We start from the raw sequence: 19,524 nt of genomic DNA on the forward strand, positions 1-19,524 counted from the left end.
TCCCATATTTGGCATTTCCATGTTATACATTATATTTTTTTAAACTAAAATATAGTAACATGTGTATTTGATTTATATATATATATATATATATATATATATATATATATATATATATATATATAAGGGGGTTCTTCTTTGACAAGGTTCAAGTATATATAATATATGATATATTTCCATACAAATTCTCATCCCAACTTACTGTATTACTTTAGGAGTGTTGAAAACTATGCCCAACATGCATTAGTCATGTCGGTGGTATAAGTATTTGTACTAATTATACAAAAACGAGAATGTAGAAATATGTAAGCATTGTCAAAATCTGCTAATCCTTATAAAAGGGGTCCTGGTACCCTATTAAAGGGGTAATCAGGGGAGTAAGATATTACATTGCATATTTACCATGGGGCAAAGGAAAACCTTCAAAATTAAAAAAAATGAATCATCGGAAATGAGCTGAGCCCCAGAGCCTGGGAGATGCAAAAATTGTTTTCACATAGTTCTTGAAGCATTAAAACATTATGTAGAAAGTAAAGAAAAATAACTAAACAAAACATGTTTCTATGTTCTTCAGTGAGAAAAATGATGTATATGTTATATTTAGAGTGTTTGTTGTATGGTATACAAAATAAGTTTCAGACAAATACATTCACAGGTAGTATCCTAAAACACAGTTTCACTACAGTAAGTTTGTGTGCTTTTTCTAAGGAGTGAAACAAGTTTACATTTTACTCTTAATTTATTATTATTCATTGGTTCTCTTTTAATTGTATATGTATGAAATCTAATTGTAACTTTCCATTAAAAATACTTTTTTGATGGTAAGGTTAATAATGTAGAAAGTTAAATGAGTAGTCTACTATCCTTACATAAAAATGCACATCTTTAGGTAAAGCTGCCCTCTGAAAGGGCCAGGATAAGTTACATTTGTATGTGTTACACAGAGGTAGATATAGAATTACTACAACAATTCAAACAATGGTTGATTTAAATGTTTGTAGCTAGTAGTGATGCACGGTTTTAGGACTTATTGCAAGCATATGTTAAAATTAGATAAGTACATAAAATAATAAGTACATAAAATAATAAGTACATAAAAGTTTACAAAATATCATATATCGTAGCAAAAGCTACATCATAGCTCTCTACTAAACTCACTTAAATAAAAGTTCAAAACACATAAAAAATATAAATTTATAGAAAATTAAATATATGATTTGTAATAAAATATATATAATAATATACATTATTTATATATGTACATACTAATTGCACATTGACATATTTTAAAAAATTACAGGAACATAAATATGCTGTTTGTACACAATGAAAAACTAAAAAAATTCAAGCAAAGTCAATACTCTACAGGTGAGTTTTATAGCAGTAAAAAATTCTCTATATTTTACATATTTCTGACTTGCATTATTATTAAAAACAGCTAAAAATTTAAATAAAACTCTAAAGGAAAGTCAAAGCTACATACTTTAGTTATCATTCCTTCCTTCCTTCTTCTTGTTTGCTGAATTTCAGCAGGTTCTGCTTACTTTGAGCATGGAACCTCGATTCTTGTATGTATGACCAGTTTACACTTTTTACACACAGTAAGTTCACTATTGCACACAGTATCCACGAGGGTTGTATGCTTGGAGACAAGGTTGTTCTTGGTGTTCTCAGTGTTGTGGGTGTTTTCTGTTTTGTTTTCTATTTTTTGTTTTTATTTGTTAGTTTTAGTCACAACCAATTAAGTCACAACCTTAAGTCTATTGTTAATACTTCCTATTGTTTGTTGTGTTACTTTGAAAGAAGTTGGGGGAATTTCTTTAAGGAAGGTATTTGATGTGTGTAGGATTAAATAGGAACGGTTGTGCAAACAACTCCAAGGATAGAATGCTTCACGCCAGAGACCCTTCAGGCGGCTTCCTAGTCCAGAAACAGGAAATGGGCCCTGGAGAGAACATTTTGTTATAACCCATGGTGAAGATATTCATGTTCTTAAGACAGGTCACTTTCAAGACTTAAGTTATGTTAGTATGTTTTTTTTTTTTAATATTACCTTATTTATAGATTTAAGAATACTTACAATTTCCAGTATTATTTCCATATCAAAGCTCGTTAAAAGATCTTTCAATATATAAGGCGGATCTATTTTCTTCCCTTTCAGTTTAGTGAGCAATTCATGTCTGAAGTCGTTATATTGCACACAATCAAAGATTAAATGTTGAAGACTTTCTATGGAACCTGCATTGCATTTGAGGCATAACGGAGTGAAATAACAATTTATCTTAAATAGGGTTTCATTAACCCAAGCATGTCCAATTCTTAGTCTATTTATCGTTACTATTTTATTTCTACTCAGTTTGTAATTATTATACCACGGGGAGGGGCTATCAGGGGCAAGTAGTGATTGTTTAATTGCGCCAACAAAATCTTCCAATGACACTTTAAAATCTGTTGGTTCTTCACCTGCTTGGGTTGCCTCTTTTGCCAGCCTATCTACATGTTCATTGGGACCTATCCCCACATGACTTGGTACCCATTGAAAAGTGAAGTATTTATTACCTCTCATCATGCAGATTGTAATGGCTGATGCCAGATTTTCTTCATAATCTGCTGAACTTGCTGCCTTTATGGCTAGTATAGCAGCTTTTGAGTCAGAACTTACTACAATGTTATCATAATTTTGTTCGTTTGCTATTTCAACAGCTTTCTTTATGGCATACAGTTCTGCGGAATAGCTGGATGCCTGGTTTGGAAGTTTATATTTGTATTCTATTTTTAAGTCCTGTATATACACGGCAGAGCCTGTGCCATCCTTGCTTCGTGAGCCATCAGTGTAAATTCTTAGATAGTTTTCATATTTCTTTCTCATTAATTCTAGAAATAATGCTTTAATGGCTTCTGGTGGGAGTAATGATTTTTTCCCAACTGTGTCATCAATCTCTAGTTCAAATGATATTTTTAAGTTCTTAAGCAGTAGGGGGCTATCAACGAATTCTAAAAGATTTGAATCACTTACTGCAATATTGTTTAGATTCGCCAGATTATCTACTGTGTTCACCAGTTCCATGTATAGAGGTTTGGTTTTTTTGACCCAGTACTTATGATGATAAGCTACTGCATGTAAATATCTTATATTCACATAGCATGGGTGTTGTGGATTACTTAGTGTTTTAAACAATATTTCCTCTGTTAAGGATTCTCTCCTTATATGTAAGGGAGGTAATGCTGCCTCTGCATGCAGAGTATTAGTTGGGGAAGATTTCATAGCTCCGAGAATGCATCTTAAAGCATGGTTTTGGACTATTTGTAGGCTTTTAAGGTTGACTTTTGGGGCATGACCAAAAATAAAGCAACCATACTCCAGCTTAGATTTAATTACACTTTTATATACCTTTGTTAGAAGCTGCGGGTGGACACCTAGCCTCCCACAAGCCAGTGACCTCAGGATGTCAAGGTCTTTTAGGGATTTGCTTACCAGTGATTGGATGTGCTCCTTAAAGTTTAATTTATTATCGATTATAATACCTAACAACAAATTAACTCATGTAAAGAGTGACTTCTGCAAGCAACAGCGATTCCAGCTGGAGATATGCAAAGCTAAAATTATTTATCTAGCGACAGCATTTAGGAAAGGATAAAGACAGATTTTGGAGGTCTGTTTTTCTAGTCTATTGCTGTATAAAATAAATTGCAAAATATCACCAATTACGGACAAGCACACACTGCGATGTTAGCACTTCGAGAGTTAAAACAACTGAAGTGGCGTCTGCTGCAACAGGAGCTCAAGGAGCGCATTCAAGAATTTGAGCACGATTGTGGGGCTGCCATATAAACAATCATCTGCCATAGTGGTTGCTTCTTCTGGTTTCTCGCCATGGAATATTTATTATTCTAGTAACTTTTCAATCAGTTTCTTGATAATTAATCATATACCCGTACGAAATTATGTATTTGAAAATGTAAATTATAAGAGAATATTTTGTGATAAGTGATGTTTTACTACAAAAGGAATAGTGTGACTAATGAAATTCAGAAAAAAATCCAACTGTCCTGACATGTGCTGAATAGGTGTAAACCTCATTGTCTTTCATTCACCAAATTTTACTCACATGAAATCAATTAATATACTATACAAATTTATGGACTAATTACAAGAATTAACCAGTTTTAACTAAATTATGTGAAAATTACACAAAACTGTGCTAATTCAAATGTGACTGTGATAAGTGGCCAATTAGTATTCTTCAATAATACGATTCTGCAAATAATAGATTGATCTTAATCATAGGATACATTACAGTATATGTAACACTGTTACAATTTTCTCTCGAATTCTAAATTTACTGATCAACAACAAACAAATTCCATATTATTAATATAAAGAATAGGCACAAAGTTTAAAACCAAGTACTTGTTTTTATTAGTATGGAAATCATTGATGTTCCCAGTGTTTCCCTGTCAAACATATCAGCTACTGTTCACCTGACATCCATCTACCTATTTAACATTAACATTTTGTCTTCCAACTAAGAAAATGACACATTTCTTTTTGAAGACATCTTTCGTCAATGTAAAACAAAGCTAAATACCCATAAACAAATAAGTACAAAGAAGATTAAGGGCAATAATGAAAAAGTCTACAATTCTATATATCAAGCCCACCAGCAGTTGCAGTAGCAGATAATGACAGTAGGATTATGAGTCATCGTAAAGTGGTGTGCAACTACTAACTGCATTCTCATTATAATAGATCCTCTCCCACACAGCCTCCTTAATATTCGTAGTTCACAAGATAATTAGATCATTTAAACATAATTTTGTTTCTTCAAGCGATCCAGATAATTAGTGATCCTAAGGACTGTAGTTTGGACATTTGGATTTCTAACGTACATATAATTTCGCTTATTACTATGGTAATATTTTTTCACGTCTATTTTAATTTTATATACTACTGTATCTGAACAATAGGGACAAAATAGGTTGTTTTTCTCTTTCTGCAAATGTTTGCATAATGTGAAGTAATATCTAACACCTTCACTGCAACTGTATACTAAGTAAGACCAATTATTAAGTATTAATCTGATTCTGCACTGTAGGGTAGCTGCCACAGTCAATGTTTAAATTAGACTATAGAATAATTATTATAGATCTGTAACTCAAAATAACACAAGAAGATAAATTGATCAATCAAGTAAATAAAATAATAAATATAATCAATTATAAAACTAAAAAAAGATTTATTAATATAATGCATTCTGTTTTTCGAGTTTCACTTATTAAAACAACTGAAAGCCCAAAGGCCAGTAGTGACAACACCTAGACCTATAGACTAGAGATAACACTGACACTATTAGAAAGATTCACTTCTCCTTTCAAAACTCGTTTCTGCAATTTCTGAAACAAAATATATACTTGAATCAATTGACTTTTCTGAAAAATATAATTGATATCATAAGTTAAAACTTCATTTTATTATAATAAGTGATAACCTAACAATTAAATTACTGGCCCTAATTACAATACAGTATGATTCAAAAGGTATATAACTATTAGATTGTTAGATATGTCATTGGTTTATAAAAATGCCATAATCACTTAAACGTTTATCATAAATAATTATATTTATTTTAATTATTTCTAGACTGTGACATCAATACCTAAATTATTTAGATTTATACATGGAATATAAAATATTTTGGTTATTTAAACCTTTGTTTGTTATTTTTATAGATGTTTGTTGTTATTGATTTTGTTCCATTGGTGTTATTTGTGGTTTCTTATTAATTATTTTTTATCATTATTCAACTTATTTGATGAAATTATGATATAGAACTTTACATTTGTTTATAATTTATGACCATACTATGTGATATTACACTTACATTATTATTGTAAAATTTACGTTATTTAATGACAATACAGAGTTTGAGTTTGAATTCTTTCAATGCTATATATTGGGTGTTTTTTTCATTATAAAGCCGAAAAACCAGCAATAGACGCTGGTAGGTTACAGCATACTACTGTCCCTTCCCTTTCTCTACCCAAGGATGCCTCCCATTCTTCATTGGTTTAAGCAAGTTTAACCTGTTGAATACAGCTTGCATGCTATATTATTTAATCAGGAGCCATTATTCTGCCTAAACTGCAGATAAGTTACATTGTTACTAAGGATCAAGTGACTACATGAATACAATCATCATAATATTGTACATAAATTAAATTAAAATTAATTGAAGAAAGCTAAAAATATAATAACAAATCTGATGTATTAATAAGAAGTACACCAAAACAGCTGAAAAAAGGAAATAGCTTCAAAATTTTTAAATGCATTTTGATCCTTGAAAGGCTAGTTACAAGCCTTGTAGTGGTTTCATTACCTTTTTGAATATCTCAGCCATAAGCCTGTTGGTGCGGTAGCTCTCCTTCCTCTTGGTATCCTGCTGTCTCTCTCTCACTTCTGTCAGCTGTCTGTACTTGCGTTCCGTCTGGCGGCGCATCGTCTGCTGGCTGAACACCCGCTTCACATCTAATAACAGATTACAATTCTCAAAAATGTGAACAAAAAAATTTAAGTTGATTGTTATGAACTACATCTCTAACAGACACATTTCATACCTATGGGTTCTAAAATGGAAGAAATTGTAGCTGATGAACTTTAGTTCTCAGTCTGGTTACACCAACGGTCACTCCAAACCTAACACGAACGATCTTAAAATGCTCACATAACAATTATTTTAATAATCCTAACGCAATCATAAACACTACATTGAAAAATCACAACCAATATTATAAGTTTATTGATACAATTATTGAGTTAAGATCCATTTCACCTTCTGCTTAGTGCAACATCTAAAGTCCGATGCTGGAGTCAATCTGTACCAGAGTCAGATTCCACAAACTACAATAAGTAGCAAGTGAAATGGAGCTTAACTCAATATTCATATTAAATCAACCCTCCCATCATAGCTTCATTATTTGTAGTTACATTTTTTATTTCGTGAGTCCTTTTGACAACAATAAAAAGTGTATTATATTGATGGTTTTGAGTGTTCAATGTACCGATTATAAGAAGAAGCCAATATAAGTTCAAACTTCAACATGATAACTCAACAATTTTACTTCAAAAGTTAAAGTAAAATGTTATGATTACATGTTTAATAGAATGTTGTAACTCTGAGGTTACATTATAGGACAGTATTCATCAAAGTAATTTCTATAAAAGTCAATTAATTCAAACTGCGTCAACAGATTTTGCATTTCAGTACTTCTGTTCTACAGTTAATCTTTTAATCAAATCAAATCAAATCAAATCAAATTATTTTTATTGTTGAAGACATTTACATGCATAACAATCGTCAGTGTACATTGAAAATGAACTAGCCTAGTTTCTAAAATAACTAAAGGTCCTTATCAATTAGAAAACAATTAGTACTATAATATTCCTTTTCAGATAACAAGCACTTTATCTTCCTTCTAAATGATATTGAAGTGTTGGCCTCCTTGAACCCAGATGGCAAGTTATTGAAAAATTTTATGCAAGAGTAAAGGGTTTGTTTTTCAAAGAATGTTGTTGAATGTTTTGGAAGAGTTAAGGAATTTGTACCGCGGAGATTATAATTTGACTGTTGTACTGGAAAAAGGTGTTTGTTTTTAAAGACAAATGTCAAACATTCCAGTATATATAGACTAGGAAACGTCAACAATTTATTTTGTCTAAAAAAACCTCTACATGACTGAGAACGATTGAGTCCACATATCACTCTTATGGCTTTCTTCTGGAGGGTAAACAAGGCTTTAGTCTTAGTGGATTCATGACCCCATATGATCAAGCCATAACTCATGTAAGTGTAGAAGCACCCATAGTAAGCTGTCAGCAAAAACATCTTTACTAGAGAAAGTAGCCAATCTTCGTAAGATGAACAGACTGCTGCTTAATTTTTTAATTACTTTGTCGATGTGATTGTGAAAGGACAAATACAATCAATTACCAGACCCAGAAAATCAGCGCTGGGACTAGGATTAAGACGAAAGTCGCCAATGACTATATCAGAAGAGTTTGCATCTGTTCGAGACGATCTTAAATAGAATTCAACAAGTTTTGTCTTCTTTACATTTACATGAAGTTGGTTTTTTTCCAGCCATTGCAACAAAGAACTACTCTGAATAAATATATCAGTTTCTAGTCGCTCTCTGTTTCCATTGGAAATGCTGAAGGATGTGTCATCAGCAAAAAGACATAAGTTACCCATATTTACAGCTGTAGGGATATCATTCACAAATAAGAGAAAAAGTATAGGTCCGAGAACGGATCCCTGTGGCACACCTGTCAAAGTAGACAACTCCTTCGACTCGTATGTGCCCAGGCAATCCGAACTGTTTAAAACGTGCATTACCTGGTGGTGGAAGGGGTGCTGTCTGAGGTTCTGTGAGACTTAGGAGACGGCGCTTGCTATGATCCCGCAATTCTCGCAGATACTGCATCTGGGCAATACACCGCCGCCGGTCCTCGGCTCTGCTCACATATGACGGTCGATTGCGCAGTAAGTAGTACTGCAGCTCACCCGAACCAACCTGATGTCATCCGTTAAATAACTAAACATTTACTTGTTTGTAGAATCTTGGAGCATTGGAAAAACGGTTTATTGTAGTATCACTAATATAAAGGAATACAACATTTTCCAATATAAACATTTGATAATTTGTGAAGTGCCTGATGATGGAATCTTTGATTCAGAAAGGCCTTGCACAAAATAAAAAGTGATATTGGAAAATGTTGTATTCCTTTATATTGTGATACTACAATTTACCTGTTTATTCATTTAAGTAATGGACACATGCCATGCTATTTCAGGAAGTTTATTACACAGTTTAATCCTCATTAGGATAAAAGTGCCTTTGGTTTTCTTCAATCGAACATTCATCTATTCAAATATATATTTGTTTTTAATGCAGTAGTAATGTATTTCTTGTCTACTAATAAAACTATCTAATTTTTCTTTTATACAATGTAAAATATAATACATATACAGGGATAAAGGGGTTATAATTCAAAATGTTTTAAAGTTGGGACGCAAGGAACTTGCCATCATTAGCAATAATTATAATTACTTTCTTTTGGCAAATGAAAGCAGTTTTAGCACTAGTGCTGTTTCCTCAGTGTTATATACCTTGGATCGGAATCGAAAAGGGCATAATATACTATGATCAATATTTTATTAAATATTACTAAATGTTAATAAAAACACTACTTTTCCAAATTGTTTATTTTTTGGACGAGGCCTTTCGAAACCAAAGGTTTCATCTTCAGGCAACTCCACAAATAAATATTTACATATTGTTTGTTACAATTAATATTAAAATAACATATGGTGTAAAAATGCAAATACAAAAATTTTGGAAAATTTTTCTTTTTCAATAATATTTTATTGTTTATACTGTACTTTAGTTTCCTGATAAGGTTTGTAACCCTAGCTAATGATTTACATAGGAAACTTAGAAAGCATCCCAATTTAATCGATTATCCATGTATAATCCTAATAGCTTAACAGGTTCTGTATATTAACTATTAAGGACACAGTTTCCATCAAGAGTAAAAATTAAATTTTCAGTTTTACTATTATTTACTACCAAGAGGTGAGCTTTATACCACTCAATAGCTTCTGCCATTGTCTGATCTTGTTCTAAAATTTAAGTTTTCAGACTTTTATTGCTATTTAAAATGGTTGTATCATCTACATATAGCACAGAACTACTAAGCATATAAAATGAAAAATCATTTCTCGCTACAACAAACAGAAAGAATCAAGAATCAAGAATCTTTATTGTCGGCCCACAATAACTGCATTGACAATGTCATCAGATGGTTTTATACATATACACAGTATAACACCAACATTAAAGAATAAAACAATACATACTACATACTTATGGTAAATAGTACAAGTCACAAAGCATAAAAACTAAAAGAATAAATTGTCTACATTACAAGAAAGCATTTCGTCTACTGTATAAAAAGCTTTTTGTCTTAACCATTTGAGCAAAGCATTTTTAAATTTTGTGCAAGGAACATCTTTGGCCGTTAAAGGTAGCTTATTAAATAATTTTACACCAACATAAAAGTATGTGTGCTGGGTCTTAGTTAGCCTAGCGTATTCTAAGTCAATAAGGTCTCGATATCTGGTGGAATAATCATGACTAGAGTTTCTAAGACTAAGTGTTTCAAGATTTTCTTTAACAAACATTAAACTTTGAAATATAAACATACAAGGTACAGTAAGAATATTATGTTCTTTAAAAAAAGGTTTACATGAGTCACTAAAGGCTATATTGAAAATTGTGCGTAAAGCTCTCTTTTGGCATAGAAAAAACCTCCTTAGCACCAGTTGAATTACCCCAGAGGAGAGTTCCATACAGAAGATGTGAGTGGAAAAGTGCAAAGTACGCTTTTAATAGCAATGTGAGGCTAGTACAAGTTTTGAGTTTTTTTAACAGAAAAATTACTCTGGATAAACGGGTACAAAGAATATCTGTGTGATTTTTCCAGGTAAGCTTAGTGTCCAGGTTGAAAGGACAGAGTACTGAGCCTCATGGTACTCCTAGTAAAACATTTTGGAAACCAGGCACATCTTTATTTTGTGAGACCAACCACCACCTATTTTGTAAATATTATGAAAATAAACTTAATTCATTATTTTTTTATGCTGTGAAAATGTAGCTTTTTTAAGAGCAGAACATGAGGAATACAACCAAAAGCTTTACTTAAGCCAATTAAGGTAGTAGATGCAATTACTTTATTTTCAAAATACAAAATAACCTGTTCTATTACAGTTTCAACTGCTTTTACTGTGTTTAAACTTAGGGAAAAAAACCAAATTGGTCAGGACAAAAAAAGATTATTTACAACAAAAAAGTTATACAATTGTTCTTTGATAAAAAACTCAAATTTTTTACTAAGAATTGGAAGTAAGGAGATTGGTTGATAACTAGAGAGGTTAGTCCTACCCCTTTGTTAAAAATTGGAACTACTTTTCTTATTTTTAATGCCTGAGGAAATGTTCCTTGTTCTAGCATCTTGTTAACCCTCTAAGTGGCGGTAATATGTTGCTGGAATGGCGGGCTATTTTTCAGAGTCAAGCAGAACTATCTTATAATTTAAAAATAAAATGCAAATTCCAATATGAGCAATGCTTGTTATATATCAATTTTTTCGTAATAAACTACAGAATAACATAGTATAGTTATCTTTTACATACCTTAACCTTTTTTTATGATATCCACACAAATGTTCGAAAAAACGTTTTTTTCTCCACCAAACTTTTCATTTTTACGTTCTGTAACTTTAAAAATGTCATTCCTAGGAGATTATGTTAAATGCAACCTTTATTCACAATTTAATTCTAAACAAAAAAACCTTCAATAACATTTTATCTATTTACAACACTGAAAAAGTTATATGGGAAAAACTGAATCAAGAAAAAACACTTTCTCTAGTCAGAATCGCTAGAAGTTGCTTGCCTTTTCCTCTCTGTTGTGTAAGGCCTATAAAAGTGCTGGAGTTTAGGGTAACAAAGAGGGTGAATACCGCAGTACACCCTGGACACCAATAAACACTTCTTTTTCTTTCCACATTAGGGTCTTTCGCACAAATGATGCACACTCTTTGATTCATTTCATTTCATTTACCAAAATATGTACCCAATCTTTCAGCCTAGAAAACTGTCGGATTTCACCAGAATTTCTTTTATCTCTTATCTTTTTAGCAGCATAAAAGTTGGTTTCATTGGTAATGAGATTCCAAATGAAGTCAGTAAAAAATAGATAAAAATAATCAATAGGCCTACCTAAGTTTCTAGGTGGACAATTTCTGACACCTGGATGTCTCACTCTGAATTTAGCTTCAATATTTTTATTTGGTTCTGGAGGAAACACTCGTACCCAATTACGTTGTCGTAGAATTCTTTGTATGAGGGGTACACTAGAATCAGATAAACTTGATTCGCTATCACTTGATTCACTTTCACTTGATTCACTTACAATATCTGCTAATGAAATATTATCGGGTATCTCTTCAACAGGAAAATCACTTTCTTCATCTGAACTACCTAAACTTTCTTCACCTTGTAATATATCACGTATACTACTACTTCCTAGATTGACATCCATTGTAAAATATTCTAAAACACAAACAACAAACAAACGACCATTACAAGCCAAGAGAAACGAAACAGTCACGTAGGCCTACTCAGCTAGTTTTGCCACAAGGATTTTTTCAGTTAGTACCATTGATTATTTCATCGTGATGTTGATGATACTATATGAAATGTATTTGAAATTTAGTGGTGAACGCAACTGTGCAAACTAGGCGTAAAAATAATTATCGGTTGCCTAGCAATAAGCGGCAATGTGAAGCGACTTCTAAGACGTCGCTTGCCACGTCACGGCGGCGTAAATAGAACGTCTCAGACGTCCCTTACCAATTAGAGGGTTAAATAAGTAGGTTACTGGCTCTAATATTACATCTATGATGTCTTTCATAATTGCATTGGAAAACCCATAATAATCCTCATTTTTTGAGGTGCTTGCCCTAGATGTACAATATAAAACATAACTAATTTAAAAATTGTTTCCATTTAAAATGATTATTTATTACGTATTTCTCTAAATATTCAAGAGTAGGCTTATTGTCATTGTTCTGGTTAGAAGTATTGATTATATGAGAAGCTGAATTTGTAAAGAAGTTATTAAAAGTAATAGGGTCAATATAAGTTTCATGATTTTTTTCTTGAAACTTTTTCTGAGTTAATTATTTTTCATGCATCTTTACATTTATTTATTGGATTCATAGTATATTTCTCGTTGAATAATGTTTTCTCTTTTTTTAAATTTTAGATCTATACAGACTTTTTGCTCTTGTGTACACGTTTTTACATTGTGGTTCATGAACTGCAGCCTTACTGTTCTTAAGCTTATCATGTAATACAAGTACTATTTTCCTAATATATTCCAATTATTTTGTATACCATTTACTACTTAACCTATTAGTATTGTAACTATTATCTAACTTAATATTTTTTAAAAGACAGCACACATTACAAGTGCTTGTCAAAACAAAGTTGAAATAATCAAATCATGCATCTACGTGCGTAAAACGTTTTAGCTGTGACCAGTCAACTTGAATCAAATGTTCCCTAAAATTCTCAATAGCATATGGCGTTATCGTTCTAATGGTTTTGGTTGACATACTTTTTTTATACCTGAGTTTGTAGCACCAATTGTGTGAAAATTTGCATAAACTGTGTGGTTTTATATAATAGGTTCAATAATATTACAAGTTACAGAACTTTGTTTTACATAGAAACTATACTACTGTATCAAGGCATGTCTCACCCCTCGTGTTTTCTAGATTTAAACATGGGAGCGCAATAAATTGATAAAAGAATCTACCTCAACACCACTTTTTTACATTTATATTACAATCAATGGAAAGATGACTGACTCACCTTAGAAATAGGCTGTTTGTCACTATCACTCTGACTGGTGGCAGTCTCTGTGCCACTGTCACTCTCCACCCTCACTTCTCTCGCACTCTCACATTCTCGTCTATTGACTCCCGCTCTTAGATGTCTCGGTGGCCTCTGTTTTGGTTCACTCATTGGAACTGGAATACGTACTTCTTTCAGAGGCTGCGGCTCCTAACAAGTAAAATGTTTATAGAAATTACCAAAAATGAAGTGAGGATAAGATCACGTTACAGTTCATTTTCTTTTAGCTCTAAACAATTTGATTATACATTACTGATAAGAGAAAAATATAAAACTTTGTAAATAATAATTAGAGAGATCTTTAACTAATGAGAACATGTTAAAAAATTGTAAAAATACATTTTGTCCCTGTGGAATTGATACAACAATCAACAATACAGTGGATTTAAAAAAACAACACTAAATGATCTGATAAAGGAAAAATAGATTCAAAACTCTCCTTAAAACGGATTTATCAATAAACATGACTCTAAAACTGTTTTGACTTGCAATTGAATACTTACATTAATTAGCTTGTCCGGTGGTCTGGGTGAAGGCTCGAAGGTTATACAGTAGCCAATAGGGGCTTTCTGCTTCTCCTGTTGATGAGTCTTACCCCTGTCACTACAGTTCTGGGACTGTTTGTGTTTGTGTCTGAACCAGTTTGGGTGAACCACTGGCAATTGTTGTATAGAATCCGAAGTTTGCACACCCACTGTATCCAGGGTCTCAGTTTCCACATTCTTCTTTGTGATGCCTGTCAAACCATAAGTAGTTTAACACTATAGAATAGATTTTCAGTATTATGTAGGAAAATGATGAGGTGAAAGAGGAAGATAAGACGCTGGTGTCACTTTTTTCATTCTGTTTTCTGATTCTTTATCTGAAGGTAACCATATAAATCTTTGGCTTGTCGCTAGATAGATTTAATTAACAGAGTGGCCTGATTTCTTTTTATGGTGGTCTAAGGTGTATGAAGTTTTGATTAGGTAATGTTTAAAAATTTCTCTACACAACATTTTACTTATGTCACTTTATCTGTTAATTTTCAAACTAGTAGTGTTGCACAATTTCAGACTTGTTTACTAACAATTGTACATGTCTTAATGTTCTTTACCTCTAAAATTAACTGGTGTTTTGTTTCACTTGTGTTGTTCATATATCAAGTACACATGTATTATACTAACAGTTACCTTCAGCTTCACTGCTTCCTGCTGAGCAATTGGGACATAATAGATATATACTTTATAAATTATATGCCTAACACTACTGTTATTAATAATAGTCATTGGAAGATATTCCAATCACCTGGTCCACTTTCGAATAATTTGACTTTAAGTTTAAAGAGCAGTATTTTAAAGCCCTAAAGGCGGAGCATGGAGCATGCATACATTTTTACAAGTACCAGTGAAATTAAATATCTCTACAACATTATATGATATTTTATAGATAAGCTCTAATGATATCAGTAACACTTGAAATATGTTAGTCTAGTTTGGAATAATAAAGTTCCTAGTCTTTCTGGAAAATATTTATAACGTAATGTTATGGAATCCTCTGATGATTTTAAATGGGAATAGGTGTGTAACAAGTAGGTATTCCAGTGTTTATGGTTGTCTTCCAGTGTTTATGGTTGTCTTCCAGTGTTTATGGTTAAAAGGATCATATGTCAAGCAAAATTGCAACTGGTTATTATTATCATTGCGTTTGTAAGAGCATTTCTGGTTCAAATAAATTACATTTCCATCACCACAGTTGAGGTATATATATATATATATATATATATATATATATATATATATATATATTTATACACCCAATCAGTATCCTATGTTTCTTTAATGAACAATGGAATCACTACCTTCTCAATGATTTTCTACTTTAAAAAAGCTTTTTTTGTCTGGTACATTGTTTTTTGATTCCATTTACAATGGTCAAGAACTTATTATGATCATGTATTTTCTCAAATGGTAATCAAAGAAAGAATGGTTCATTAAGTTATATTAGTACCTGTTCCTCCAAATCTTTTTCCTTCATCTACTGTATACAGGGTGTTTAAAAACTTCTGTGGTTGTCATATAAATATAGGTCACTGTATGTTTATATGATATTTTGTGTTTTAAATTATGAGTACTATTACCCACAGAACATTGTGACATCCTTTTGTGAACACCCTTTATACATCATCCCACAAAGCCAAAGGAAACTAATCTCAAGTATCTATAATAAACTAAATGGTTTGAATTTGTCACTGCTGCAATATATGGTAAAAGTTAAATAATACTTCTGCCATAACTATTTGCACCACACTATAGCAGATGGTATTTTATTCAAACAAATACAAAATTCTAGAGTAATATTTTATAAAAGTATTATTGTGGAATAAAAATATGTCTATTTTTTTACTCTTATATCTAAGAAACATGCAAACATTAATATGCAAAAATTAACTAGTCCAGTAGATTTGGTGTAATTGAATATAAAAAATGCTAACATCATTCTTCATAAACTTTTGAATTTATAATATAAATTGGATTATAAATCATTTGTAGAATTACTATATACCATTATTTATGTGATTTTTAAAACACTCTACCTAAGACTATATGTTTATCTATATGAAGTATTGTAATATTTTTTATACACTTTTAATTTTATTTGATGACAATAGAAAATACAAAAATGTATGTACATTTCTTCCTTCTATTTTTTTAAATGTTTTCTATTGATCCTTTTGCACTTGTAATAACAAAACTGAGTCCAATTCTTCTCTCTTCGCTGAACAAACACTTTGTTATGTCAAAACAAGCAGTGAACAAATCTTTTCTGCCAAATATTTTATGGTTTTCAATATTTTAACAAAGTTTTAACAATATTAAGCTCAAACATATCGAGCACCCACAAGACTAAGGTTATTCTAGACAACTTTCATATTCAAGAAACACTTCCAATATTGACAGACTAAGCAAAGAATAGAACACTCCTACCACACATCTTAAAATAGTCGAGTTTAGCTCTAATTCACCTTCCTCTTAATGCAGCATCTGGAATCTAATACTGTTGCACACACAACTCATGGAATCTGAAGCCATGTTTGTCGACGACGAGGAAGCTCAAAACTAAACTAGCAATTTATTTTTTACAAAATTTGTAAAGTACGGGTACAAAACAATAAAATGGCCGGACAACTGGGGAAAAACTACCACTACTTCTAGAGTTAAAAGCATATATCTACATTATTTACTGACAATTTTATTGCTAATAAATTCATGAATATTTCATATTGATATGTAATATTATTTTTTACAAATAATCCATGATTTTATTACTTTAGAGAAAGCAGGAAGCAGAGCTATCGGACAAAAGTTTTCAGCCTTCCCAGCTTTACCCTTTTTTAATAGTGGCTTTATAATATACAAATTCGTATTCATGGGGAAGATTCCAGGAGAAAAATATTAAATTATCAATATGAGTTAATAAACTAGCTATACAGGAACTTGCTGAGTGTTTGCAAATCAATTGCACTGTCAAATTGTATTGTCAAATGATATTCAGAACATATTTTTCATGTACTGTTCCAAAAACAAACTCAACTGTTATTTTTTTGGAAACTTTTCCTCTGAACATGCCATTGATACTGTCTTACATATTGCAAAGAACCTTTGCCTGTACGCTGATGATTCAAATATGAAAGTAAATACAGTAAATCAAATAAAGCCCCTTTCTTTTACTGAGCTTTATCGTTGTAGTATTTTATATATATATATACAGTGTATTCACAAAAGCGTGTCACATACTTCTGTGGGTGATAGTAATCATTCCAAGCAAAAAGTGACTGATACATATAGGTCGATAAATGTGTTGTTTAGCCGCTAGCCACCATTTTGTAATTTTAAAATTAAAAAACTAATATATCTAGAACTATTTAAGCTAAGGGATCCAAATTTGGCACGTAGGTTTGAATGGATATGAGGAAAATAAAAACAAATAATTGTGTTATATTTATAATATTAGCAAAATGGCGTCTTAAAAATATTTATAGTTAAATTAAAAAATCTATGTAGTAATAAAATATGTACTACATACCAACTATTTGAGGAATTTCATTACAATTCCAACGGTACTTGTTTCAACGAATCCTTCAAATATATCACAGTTTAGAGTTATCAGTTAGTTGTTGTTCAAGGCTTGTGCAAGCGTATCTTTAAAGTGGTTGTGCTCGCTTATGTGTTGACGGATTCTGTTAGAAAAAGTACCGGTACAGAAATTCTTATAAAAATTTAAAAATAGTTGGTATAGCTTAAAAGATTTTTAACCTATGTTAAACACCTGATGTCTATGAAAAGACAAAATGTTTGTTGCTCACAGAAGTTTGTGACAGCCTTTTGTAAACACCCTGTATATATATAAAAAATGTCCGAGCAAGTTCTCGGTAAGTTAAATTTACATTTTTGGTATTATAAATTAGCCCTTTCATGTGAGACATCTATTTTGAATGTAGTATAAAGTAAATTTTTAAATAGTAAAGTAATTTACCTGTGATAATGTCTTATTGGCCAGTTGGAAATGGATATAAGTTATAATATAGTCCTTCTAATGCTGACACCGCGAGTGTGAGTCAACATCAATGTAAAGGGAAGTCAATTTTAAAGTTTTTTTTAATTGATTAAGTTTGTAGGCAAAATTATAAAGAACATTAGAATCATTTAGCCCACCTTTAGATACAATTTTATTTCATTATTAATCTATTTTGGAAGCAATGTAGCAAGTCCTAATTTTTTCATCTAAAAGAGGTGCTTGTAATTTTTATTTACCACAATTAAACTTATGCAATATTGAGTATTTATTAATACGATCGTAGGTTACATTGACAAAAGTAACTGAATTGAACAATTGTAACTAATCTTTGAAGAACACTAATGTGATGTAACGTAGCGAGATAAATCTGTAATTGCCATTACCTTTGTCCGTTATGAAGATACTATCATCCAGGCGAGTCTTGTTTCTTGGGCGGTAAGGTGTAGACGGGTATCTGGGCTGTTTCACCCCCTCTGTCCTTCCTCTATAAGGTTCGTCATAGATAGCTTTACTTTGTTTATCGTCTGGACAAACTCCTTTGTTACTTTTCTGAACTTTATGATTACTTTTTCTTTTCATACATGATTTTATGTTTTCATCGTTTTCATTTTTATAATGATGAGAGGTCCAGCCTTCCAAGTCCTGTAAAATATTAAATTATAAAGTCTATAGCTAATACAAATGTTATGTACAGTAATAGTTACATTGCAAGAACATTAAGGTGCAGTATTACTATTTTAGGGAATAAGTGAACAAAAATTCCCTCAGTTTGATAGCATAATAGTAATGCAATCAATTGCAAGTTTTAAAAGTTAAATTTTTGAATTTGTTGATAGAAGAATTATTTAATAAGTATTATGACTGATAAAATCTATAAAATGTATGTTACTTACTAGTTAGTTATATAATAATCATTTCTTTGTAATAGAAATGATATGTGTTTACTGTAGTTGCAAACTCATATATTTATATTAAAATTACAATCTAAGTCTAACTGAAAAAGTACAATAACTGCAGATTAACCTTTCCAGCAAATTCAGAGCCTATATTTCAATAGTAAACTTATGATGGGTAACATATTTGACACACTAGTTAAAAACACAATCAAATCAACAATAAAGTTCCAAAACTTCATCTAAAAATAAAAAAAATCAATGTTATACAGAACTGATTGTCTTAATCCCGTCCCCGAGTACATACATAATCTTTAGAAACATGATTAAACATAGAACTATTACCAAATATCTGTGATAGAATTTTTCAGTATTGTGGCTATTGTTCTACCCGACTCAAGATCAGAGAAGTAAATGATTTCAGACACATAGAGTTGGTTCAGATACTTGGGACATTTTCGGGTACTTGGAGTCAGTTTGGTTACCTGGGATTAATTTAGATATTTGAAATGTTACAGTTAGTCAAACCCATT

At 31.4% G+C, this 19,524-nt stretch overlaps 1 protein-coding gene across 1 annotated transcript in view; it reads right to left on the minus strand.

The window, feature by feature from the left end:
- Positions 1-5,217: 5,217 nt before the first annotated feature.
- The window catches only part of LOC124359207, a 29,789-nt gene continuing 15,482 nt past the window's right edge, over positions 5,218-19,524 (minus strand). Inside the window, exons 6-11 of the mRNA XM_046811766.1 lie at positions 18,482-18,740; positions 14,045-14,277; positions 13,500-13,691; positions 8,394-8,571; positions 6,378-6,526; positions 5,218-5,394 (exon numbers count right to left, since the gene is read on the minus strand). Of these exons, the coding sequence (XP_046667722.1) occupies positions 5,323-5,394; positions 6,378-6,526; positions 8,394-8,571; positions 13,500-13,691; positions 14,045-14,277; positions 18,482-18,740 (1,083 nt within the window). The 3' untranslated portion in view covers positions 5,218-5,322. The remainder of the gene's footprint in view (positions 5,395-6,377; positions 6,527-8,393; positions 8,572-13,499; positions 13,692-14,044; positions 14,278-18,481; positions 18,741-19,524) is intronic.

The sequence above is a fragment of the Homalodisca vitripennis genome, chromosome 4 (genome assembly GCF_021130785.1).
Source record: "Homalodisca vitripennis isolate AUS2020 chromosome 4, UT_GWSS_2.1, whole genome shotgun sequence".
Classification (NCBI taxonomy): Eukaryota; Metazoa; Arthropoda; class Insecta; order Hemiptera; family Cicadellidae; genus Homalodisca; species Homalodisca vitripennis.